At 43.4% G+C, this 11,326-nt stretch overlaps 1 protein-coding gene across 9 annotated transcripts in view; it reads right to left on the reverse strand.

Moving 5' to 3' along the window:
* Positions 1–10,014, reverse strand: part of WASHC2C (WASH complex subunit 2C) — a 56,363-nt gene extending 46,349 nt beyond the window's left edge. For 5 of the 9 annotated variants that reach the window (XM_069071342.1, XM_069071341.1, XM_069071338.1 and 2 more), the window contains exons 1-3: positions 8,580–8,861; positions 7,002–7,166; positions 1,383–1,445 (exon numbers count right to left, since the gene is read on the reverse strand). In XM_069071342.1, coding sequence (XP_068927443.1) covers positions 1,383–1,445; positions 7,002–7,166; positions 8,580–8,696 — 345 coding nt within the window. In that variant the 5' untranslated portion in view covers positions 8,697–8,861. Of the gene's footprint in view, positions 1–1,382; positions 1,446–7,001; positions 7,167–8,198; positions 8,452–8,579; positions 8,863–9,934 lie in introns of those variants that run through there. The other 4 variants (XM_069071343.1, XM_069071340.1, XM_069071337.1 and 1 more) reach the window with 4 other exon arrangements.
* Positions 10,015–11,326: the final 1,312 nt, after the last annotated feature.

Raw genomic sequence — 11,326 nt, forward strand, 5'->3', positions numbered from 1 at the left:
TGTCAACACAGTGAACATGACCCAATGCTAGACTAATGTGAACATGTGTAATATGAATGTGTATGTAGAGCCTGTATCAAATTGCATGCTGTCTTGGGGGGGAGTGGAAGAAGAGGGAGAAAATTTAGAACTCAAAATCTTATGGAAGTGAATTCTGAAAACTGGAAGTAAATAAATTAATTAAAAAAAAAAAAATCTGAGTCTAGAGTGACAAAATTTTAGGGAAAATGAGCTGAGTTGCCAAAACCCAGACCCCAATGACTGACTTTTGTTTTTCCTTCAATGAGAAATGGATACACGGCCATCTGCTATGGTGCTGCTTCCACTCTCATCCTTTGATGCTCCCTGCTCCCTCCTTCCCTGAATTAATGACCTAGATTGGATGCTAGACATGGACAGTCAGATGTATGGGACTAGAGCACAAAGATCTCAGTTGAAATTGCAGTCAAAGGCATGAACTAGGTTCGTGTTAATAGGTTTTTAACTAATCTTCCAGCCTCCAGTGCCTCTCTAATTCATCCTGCATGTTTGCCAGATAATCTTAAAAATCTTTATAAGCTTTATAGACATCAACTTCTATTCAAAAAGCTTTTCAAAGCTCTCCATTACCCACAGGACTGCAACTTCTTACTCTGAAACTCAAGCCCCATCACAAAACTTATCTCTCTACACTTACCTCACCACACTATCCCCTACTCCCAAACCTCCCTTAGTTCTAGCTTAACTGGACTTTTCACTGTCACCTCAATCCAATACGGTACCTTCCTACAGTCTTCTCCCTGTCTAAAGCAGCCCTTCTCCTTTGCAGATTCCTTTATGGCCCAGTTCAAACTCTATCTCCATGTACCTACTGCCTCGGGTCTCCCTCCTTGCTCTGACCTGCTAGTGAATTCAGGCCTCTCAGTGCTACTCATTTTTCTATGTCTCTCCTAGATTACTAAACAGAGGAAGGTTCTTGGGGACCAAGATCACATCTTGGGCCTCAGTGCTAAGCACAATGCTCTGAACTCAGAAGGCAATCAGTAAGTGCTTGGACCAGTGTTTGGGTGTCTGCTCAAGTCCGAGTGAGCACCTGTCATGAAGACTTTCACAGATCATGGTTCTGTGAAAGAGGACCCAGGGTCACAGATTTGGAGCCATCACACATCTGTGGCTCCGAAAAGCTGATGTAAGAAAAGTCCGCCTCTAATCCTCAAGTACCATTGGAGCTCATGTGATACTAACTACACAGATGTAGTACAAACAACACTGAGAATCACTTAACAACCGATGACGGGTCCATGCCCGAAATGCCTATTTCTACATTAAGAACTGTCTGCCATGACTATTGCAGCTTAATGACTAGGATGGAGGATTCATAAATGACTGGAGGTCCCAGATACCTGCTCGTTTTTTTCCGCTTCAGCCTTGGGAACTGGCTCCTCCACTTCTTCATCATACACGCGCTAGAGAAGGAAGTATGTTAATTAAAATGCAATTCAAAAATCTACCTGGCAGCAACTATGAGCAAGGCTATTTAAGTAGCCAAGTAGACATAATTATTTCTTAAAAGGCTAAATTTCAATGTTACCCCTAAATAGCAAAAAAAAAAACAAAACAAAACTACTGTTAATTGAGATCTCCCAAGTTTTGCAGAGGGGCTGCTTTATAAAGATAATTTTGTTGTGAATTCTAGAGGATGCAAGTATACTTACAATACATACTATACTTTAAGGCAACAAAGAAATGACCAAGTAGCAGATACTATTATATACAGGGGAGTTTTAAAAAGAAAATGGGTCCCTTGTAAAGAAAGAGTAGCCCAAAAGTCTAAGTGCAGTTTTATTAAGGTTATTAAAGCTTAAAAATCACCCTTTTGGACCACCCGGTCTAAATGAGAAAAAGTCTGTATTGTACTATGCCAAAAGCTAAAGATATGAAGACAAGACTGGATCCAGAGTTGAAATATAAAAGAAAATTATCCTTCTAGTAGAAACAGCAACAGGTCATTGCCATTAAAATCAGTCCCTCCTGCCTCTGTCACCTGACATAAACACAACTCACAGCTCAAGGAGCTTATGATGAGGCAGCCAAAGGCTGACTTGCCCTAGCCTTGATCTCACCAGGGACAGGAATTGTCCATGGGTCATTCTCAGTGGACACCAGCCTTTATGAGGGGTTCAGGTTTTCCACAAAGATGACTTTGACCTTCATCTCTACTTTTTGATTTGCTGTCTCTGAGTTTGTTGGCAGCATCAGTCCTCCTCATGGTAATGAGGCTCATTTGAAAGAGGAACAGTGAGTATGAATCAAATGAAAACAAACAGCCTTCAGAAGTAAAAGGGTCCTGGACAACAAGCACTGTGTAAGTACCAGGAAAATTATCTTCCCTTCATCACTCTCTCTTTTAACCTGGCCATGTCCTTGCCCACACGATTCCACTTTCCCCCTGGCAAACAGCTTCAGCTCTGTATCTGCAGGGTTCTTTCAGGAGCTCAGTGTGTTACCCCCTTCCACCTGCAGGATGGTGTCAGACAATAGTAATCGGCATTTCTTTTTCCTCAGGAATTTTCCTCTTAAGACTTCACTTGTCTCCCTTGTGAAACAGAACTCATACTAGGGACAGCCCTGTTGTTCAATCTGCCCCTCTGAACATCAGGTGCCCTTCTGATATGACCTGGTACAGTGCCCAGAGCAGTGACCTGGGAAGTCAGCAGAGAGCCCTGACTCTAGCACAGACTGACTTTGTGAACTGAGCTATGGCTATCCTCTTGGGCCTCAGTTTCCTCACCTGAAAAACAAGTTTGGGCCACATGACTCCTGTGGTCCATTCCAGTGCTAACAGTCTGTGACTCTCTTTCATTAGACCTTTGCAGAATAAGAAGTTCATGCACAATGGCTCCTGACCTTCCAACTACCCAAATTCAGAACCCCATCTCTGTTCTTAAAGTATCATGCCCAACCAGGTAAGCATAAAAATGGATGTACTACCAAGAAAACATGAAAAATATCAGGTGAATTGCAAGTCTTGCTTTGGCTCAGTTGTGATTTTATCAGTATGGATACTCACTCTCACTCGCTTGTCCCTTTAGGCCTCTTCATCCCCTGCCCCAACTTTCTATAAATCCTTCACTGAGGAGATACCCAAGAGTATGGAGGAACTGACTTTCATGTGATTTGGTTGATTGGTCATTAAGATTTCTCATGGAGAATATTAACAGCTAAAGAATATTTGTAGAGAGCCTAAGACTTGAGAGTCTTCATGCCCTCTGCCCATCACTGCAGAAGCAGAGGGGACATTTTCCATTTGTCCTTTCCATCAGTAGCCACTGCTAAACATTTCATTACTTTGTGACCAACTGTCTGTTGATGAGAGAGGAAATATCCATTCTAAAGATGGAGACTCAGAAAACAAGTAATATACCCTGACCAGTCATATTAGTAGTGCAGCTTTACAAATCCTTTTCCTGCCCCCTCTGGAACCATAGTGTGGGAAGCAGAGAAGAGGGGTAAGAGCCCAGCTTATACCCTTAAGTATACTAATTCAGTTTTAATTCACCAAGCACTTATTAAATACCAATTATATGCAGGGCACTGAAAATATATGGAGCATTCAAAGACAAAATGAGATTTAAGCTCCTGCCTTCAAGGAGTTTATGTTCCACTGGGAAGATATAACATGTACATAGATAAATAAATAATCTTTTTTTTTTTTTTTTTGCTTTTTGGAGGGAAGAGGGCAGGGCAATTGGGGTTAAGTGACTTGCCCAAGGTCACACGGCTAGTAAGTGTTAAGTGTCTGAGGCTGGATTTGAACTCAGGTCCTCCTGACTCCAGGGCCAGTGCTCTATTAACTGTACCACCTAGCCACCACAAAAAGAAAATTTTTTAAAAAGGAGAAAGCACTCAAAATTGAGGGCACCAAGAAATGATTTCTGAGCTGAACCTAAAATAAATGAATAAAATATTTACAAAGCACTTTGAAGGAAGCTAATAATTCTAAGATGCAGAGGAGGAAGGGAAGAAGGGAGGAAGGGACAGAGGGAGGGAGGAAGGAAAGGAAGGAAGAAGGGACTTGGTTTTTTCTCCTTAGAGATCTCCATACAGTACATGGATGCCCACTTCTTGGGTATGTTAATATAGATGTTATTTTTTAGATGACTGTAGAAGCTCATTCCAGTTTTCAAATACAGTCCTTCTAAGGGGGTTCCAGGCATGGGGAACAGATGAGGCCAGGACAGAGGGTGGGAGATGGAATGGTGAGCTGAGGGAATAGCCAATGGGCTAGGCTGGTTAGAACACAAAGTATATGAAGAGGAGAAATTTGAGGTAAGTCTACAAAGGTAGGTTGGAGCCATATTTTGAAGTCCTTAAGAGAGGAAGCTTCTTGAACAGAGGAATGTCATGGTCAGATCATCTGTGCTTTAGGGAAATGATTTTGGCATTATATGAAGGACAGATTGGAGAATGGAGAAATTTAAAATGGAGAGAACAATTGGGAAGCTATTCTAACAATCTAGTCAAGGAGTGGTAAAGGCCTGACCTTGGGATGTGGCTATGTGAGTGAAGAAAAGGGCATAGACAGCAGAGGTACCATGAAAGGAAAATGGACAGAACCTGGCAAATGACTGGATAAATACAGGGAATGAGATCAAGAGAAATGGTAAGGATGAACTGAAGATCAGGTACCTGGATGACTAGAAGGATGGAAGAAAGTAAGAGCAGTAAGGGTACCTGCAAGGTCAGACAGTCGATGGCTTCCTCCTTTCAAGATATATGATCAGGATGAACTATGTCACTAGACATAAACTAACAGTAGCAGCTGACACTAATCTAGTTTTTCAAGATTTGTAAAATGCTTTACACACGATCTCATACTCAAAACAACATTGGAAAGTAGGTAGTATTGGCATTCTTGTCTCCATTTTTACAGATGAGGACTCTGAGGCTCAGAAGCTAAAGGACTTGCCCAGGGTCATACAGTCTGGGTCTCTCCTGACTCCTAGTCCAGGACCTTTCCCACTAGATTCCATGGTCTTAGCCTCCCTATTGTGACTAAAGAAGCTGTCATTTCAGCACTGGACAGGACCAGGAGCTGCCTGTTCTGAACCATGGCACCCTCTTCTGTGTCAGATAAGCAAGTATCAGAGGCAGGGAATGGCAATCTTGGATAGCCATTCTCTCTAAGTCTGTAATAAAAAAAATTTGATATGGCTACTATAACAACTGTATTTTATATTCAGCCAATCTAGCTTCTGAACATGGCAACTGAAAAAAATTCTCAATCACACATGTGAATTAAGAGACATTCTGAAGTTAGTCACAGAAAATCATACTTCGAGAGATCAAGAACTAGAGCCTTTATTTTGAAATCATACTCTTCACAGTTTCTAGGGGTTTTAAAAAATTGTTTCTATATCCAGCAATGAAGAAGAACCAGTAAGTATGTGAGACCAATTTTAGATACCCCCAAAGAGTGATTTTATCATATTTATTTCTATTTCCTAGAATTATTAAAAGAAGCATAACTCGTATGTATCTATGTGGATGTACAACATAGATTCAATTGTGCATTCAAGTGTGATGCTGTCTACTATATAAGCACGAAGATGGAGCTATTAATGCTTCTCTCCCCCTCCCCCTCCTTTTCTTTCCCTATGAAATGCTTGCCTTGCTTCATCCTTATGACTATACAACAGACAATTTCAAAGTGAAAAACTATGACTTAAAAATTCTTCCCTCATCAAATTATATGGAATACTTTCAAAGACTCTACTTTTGCAATCTTGCAAAATCAAGTGTATATTTAAGTTACTTCTCCTAGCAATTCTGTGAATTTAGTCAGTCTCATAATCTTTACTTAAAGATGAGGAAATTTGGGAAGTCAGTTATCAAATAAACTGCTTGGAATTGCAAATCAAGTCAGATTTGCCACATGAACCTTGCTAACTATCTCTCAGCATCTGAATTACAGAAAGACAATATATAACAAATATTAAATTCTTGAAAAATGAATTTCAGACCTCACTGGTAAGAAATTTCTTTTGTATAGACAATTAGTCAACAAGCATTTATTAAGCTAAAGATCCAATACATCACTGCCAACTTGCTTCCTCATCACTTGGAAAGGCCCATGATTTCTCTGGCTTCAATAACATAGACCACAATGCCTCAGTTGGACACTTTTATGAGCTGTAGGTGACAATGTAGGTGACAATGTAGGTGTATGAGCTGCCTAAAGGTGACAAGCCTTTTTGAATTTAGCTAAGCTGATGACTAAATGGCTGATGACACTGTGAACAGCAGGTCTCTTCTCAAAAAGGACGTGACAGTAACATACTTCACCTGTGGTGTTTGAGAAGCCACGGCAGGCTTTGGTGATGTGCCAATTTCAAAAGCCAAATTTCAGACTGGATTTGGAGTCAAAGGAACTGGGTTCATACACACTGCTTACTACTCTGTGAGGCGAAGCATGATTAAGTGGGTAGAATGCTAGATTTGACGCCAGGTGTGACCCAGGGCAAAACATTTAACATCTCTCTATCTTAGTTTCTTCATCGGTAAAATTGGAAAAATAATAGCAACAACCTCCCAGAGGTGTTTGAGAATCATTATAAAAAGTGTGTTATGCTCACTTCAAATCCTAAAGTGCTATATAAGGGTAAACTATGATAATTAAATCCCTTACTCTCTCTGGGCCTCAGTTTCCTCATCTGTAAAAGAAGCTTAGTTGGACTAGTTGACTTCTAAACTCTAAATATAATTCTATGACCCTAATAGCTGGTAAGTCTAAAATTCAAGACAGATGTCATTCATGACCAGAGGTGGATATCACTCAGAACCTGTTTCTTCATCTATAATATGGGGATAATTGTGTTAGGCACCTCACAGGGTTGTTATGAAGAACATGCTTTGTTAATCTTACAGTACCATGTAAATGTAAGGTTTTTGAAAAAAATTCATACCAGATGAGCTATAGAAACAAAAGTGTCAAATTTGACATTAGTATCTGAGGTACTCACATTCTCAATGAACTGGGTATTAGACAGCATGAGGAAGTCATTGAAGACATTGTGAAGGCGACAATCTGCAGCTTTTGTTTCATGAATCAATCCATCCACTTGTTTCTTGATTTCATGGGTCCTAGAGATGGTCTGCTGTGAGAACTCCTGAAGAAACTGTAAAAGCTGTTTTCAAAAGACACAGTGAAATTGGTTAAGCTTAAATTTTGGCTGGAGAAGCCAAGCCTCAGAATCTGTTCCTTCCTCCCCCCTCCCCCAGTATGTCAGTTGTGAAATCAACAATTCACTGGGGAGGGCTCCCTGCCTGTGGTGTATGACACAAGAAGGAGGGTTAAGGCTAGCATATTCACCATCATGAAAGGTGATGAAAAGTGTTGGGGTATGACATAAAAACTAAAGCAACATCCAAGAAATCATCCTTTGCCATCATTTCAGTGCTGTAAAAAGTATTTTTGGTTGAAATTTTCTCTAACTTGGTGGTCATGGCAGCAGAGATAAATATTAAAATTACAAACCAGAAGCAAAAGTACAAAAGGGGCTAAAACCCCCGGATTTTGTGCTTTTCCTCCTGAGGAGCCACTTGGTTCCTCTCTATGACACTTTAAACCTTTGGTCTTGTCTTGAGCAAAACTATGCAAACTAATGAGCTTAAGGCTTGTTCCCCAAGGAGGATCCAATAATAAACTGTGGAGAGCTCCCAGCGCTTGAATTATGGAGGGTCTGAAGGGAAGCCTTGGAAATAATGAGTTGTCTAGGATAAGTGGGTCAATGTCTAAGCCACTGTCATTGTGACAACCTTGAGGAAGGGTGATGAGGGTAAAAGAACGAAAAATTTCCTCTGGGCTTCCCTGCCTCTCCCCTCCCCCCAATCAATCATCAAGCATTTACTGAGTACCTACTATGTGCCAGGCACTGTGCTAAACACAGAGAGACAAAGAAAGGGAGAAGACATTCACTGATCTCAAGAAACTTTCTTCCTCGAGTCAGGCCATAGTTTTAAATCGTACAGAAAGCAATCTGAAGCCAAAAGGGAGATTTTAAAGGCCTCACAAGCTGGCCCCTTCCTACCTTTCCAGCCTTCTTTCTCCCGCTCCCCCCTCTTACTCTGCCATCAGAAGCCTCGGGTCTCTCTGCACAAGACCTTCCATCTCCAGGCTCCGAGCATCGGCACTGGCCTGGAACGCCCTCCCTTCTCACCTCTGCCCCCCGGTTTCCTTCATGTCCCAGCCAGAATCCCCTTTTCTCCCGGAGGTCTTGTTCTTCACCCCGGCTAGGGCTGGCTGGTCCATCCCTCACTAGACTGGGAGCTCCCGGAGGACGGGGACTGCCTTAACTTTCACTGTACCCGCAGCGCTCAGTATACAGTAGGTGCTTCATAAGTGCTCGTTAACCTCACTAAAGGGTCTCCACTCCGCCTCTGGCCGTGGTGCCCCAGGTGCTCCGTTTGGGGGAAGGGGAGACAGGTAAAAGCCCCACACAAACCCGGTGACCGCGGCCCGAGGGCTGCCGCTTCTTCCGGCTCGGCACGGGGTTCGAGTCCCGCCTCCCGCCCGCGTGACCCGGCCCAGCCCCACTCACGCCCGCGTCCGCAGCCAGGGACCAGCTCTGGCTGTTCTTGCGGATCTCCTCCAAGGACCAGGGCCGCTCCCACACGGGCCCAGGCCCGGGCCCCGGCTCCGGCTCCGGCCCGCTCATCGGTGCCAGGCACGGGGTGAGGGGGGCCCGGCCGGCCTCCACCTCGACCTCCTCTCAGACACCGGCCCCGGCTCGGCGGCGTCTCGAGCGCGAGCCAAGAGACCAGCCCCTCTAGAGCCGCAGTGCTGACTCCGCCCCTGTCTCACGTGACGGCCCCGGGGCACGTGACTCCAGGATCACGTGACGAGCCTCGCACACGCGTTCCTAGGCTGGGCTCGGGGGCGGGGAGGGCTGCGCGGGCGAGTGATCACTGCGCCTGCGCGCTCAAAGTAGCCGACGGGCACAGCCCCTCCATCCGCCAAGCTGTGCCCTAGTCCCTTACCAATCAATCAATTAACAACCTTTGACTGATTGATCTCCCACTTTTAAGCACACCACTGCTGGGTGGCGAAGCGAATGTCGGGAAGACGGATTCAAATGCAGCCTAAACCTGGTCTAACCGTGAGACCCTGGGCAAAGCACCGGGAGCCTCAGTTTCCTCCTCTGCGAGATGGGGATAACTGCATCTTACCGCCCAGGGTTGCTGTGACTTTCCAATGACACGACTCACTTAAAGCACTTTGCAAACTTAAGGTGCAATATTATCATTGTTGTTATTAAAGCGAATCACACCAGTCCCTATTTAGCTCTTAAGTCCATTGTCCAGACGAGCTCCCAGTCTGCACCAGTGGAGATAGTTTCCATACAGGGATTTCCTCGCAGAGGTGGAAACTGCAGTCCAGACGAAGAAAGCCTGTATTAAGCACCTGCCACTTGCATAGACTCCGGAGTAGCAGAGACCTCAGAGAGAACCTATCTATTCCAACCTCCTCATTTTACAAATGGGGAAACTGAGGACCCCCGCCACGCAGCTCTCATAAGCAGCAGAACCAGGCTGTCTGGCTCCAAGTCCTGTGCTCTTTGAGGTGTGCTGAACTGGATCTGTGGTTTTTATTGAGCTCTCCCAAGGTGGACGCCACCTCCTCTGCCACTCAGAGTCTTAGAACATGGCGCGGGGGCACAGAGGTCCCGCAGCCCCCAGAGATCAGAGGGTTTCCCTGCCTGTTCCGAACCACCTCTCTATCCATTGCACCGAACACGGCTCTGCCATGATGTAATTCAACGTTCCTTGAGCTCCGCTCAACAAACTATTTTTTTTTCTGATTAAAAAAAAAATTAATTTTCTTAACAAACTTTTATTAAACACCAAGGGGTGGATACTGAGGGCATGCAAATATACGAAATGGCAGAGGTCCTACCCTAGACTTCTGGGGCTTCTCACTTCCAGGCCTGGAGCTCCTTTCCCCTGCCAGCACCTGCCAAACTCACCCTCTTTTCTTTGCTTTTAACAGCAAGCCCATAACGTGGCTCAAAGGTGCCCCCTTCTGGTACCTACATGCCACCACCTTTTTTTTTTTTCCATTGGTTTCTCCAAAACCCAGTGTGGGGGACACATGGAAATAGAATATGATCTTTTGGGGGCATTAATTTTTTTTTTACTAAAATACGGGGCACAGCATCAATACATCCTTGTGCGAAGGCTATGGCTAATCTTTGTACTGTACCAACTTGAGTAGTAAATATCCTGCTTAAAGGAATGCCAGAGATGGTTCAAAAAGAGTTTGCTGGGAAATACAACTGGGAAGGAAGCAGAAAAATTCAGGAGGGAATTTAAGCAGTGGAGTTACTATGTTGTGTGGGTCCATCTTCCTATTATCATGACCCCATCTTACTTTGGCATTCATATCATCGGTGTTTGGCACTGTGCTTGGTATATAGTAAACATTTAATAAATGCTTTTCCTTCACTCCCTCATTCATTCATTGATAATATATATGAAAGAGAGGAGGATGCCAAAGTCTTGGGGGGAAAAAAACTCAGACTTGATTGCTAACTCACGAAAAGGTGGCCAAGAGAATATTAATACCTAATGATCCATAGGCCTACTTTCTCAACAGTATAAAAAATTTTATAAGAATAATCTACATAAGGGGCGGCTAGGTGGTGCAGTAAATAGATCACTGGCCCTGGAGTCAGGAGGACCTGAGTTCAAATAGACCTCAGACACTTAACACAAAAAAACTAGCTCTGTGACCTTGGGCAAGTCACTTAACTCCAATTGCCCTCCAAAAAGCAAAAAAAAAAAAAAGAATAATCTACATACATTTTAAGGACATCCTTGATGATGATGTGAGAAAAAAATAAGCAAGCTTCCACAAACAAGCTACAGCAAACAACATTTATAGTCACACAATTGACTGAAAGGTATAGAGAATAGGGTCTTTATCCCACTGTCTTCATTGCTTACTGAATATGAAAAAACAAAACAGCAATTGGTTCAGTAGAGCAAAATATTGCCTTAAAGGCTCTCTTCCAATGAGGGGTTTCCCTTCCATGTGTTGAAATCATACCAGATTCTAGGAAACTTTTAATGATTGAAATAACTGCTCAATTACCCTCTCATGGATACATTCAAACAAGACATAACAACAGGGAGAGAGGCCACTGAAATTATTTTCTATCCATCAGAGAATCCAAACTGAAGAAGGATTTTCTAGATGCTGAGGTTCTCCAGACATTCCTGATTTCAGACATTATATTGGTTGCATCAGTCCATAAGCTGTTGTAAAGCCTCTTAACTTAGACTCATA

Source organism: Petaurus breviceps, unplaced genomic scaffold (genome assembly GCF_028583685.1).
Source record: "Petaurus breviceps papuanus isolate PSGF00001 unplaced genomic scaffold, PetGlider_PUasm1.0 90825, whole genome shotgun sequence".
Classification (NCBI taxonomy): Eukaryota; Metazoa; Chordata; class Mammalia; order Diprotodontia; family Petauridae; genus Petaurus; species Petaurus breviceps.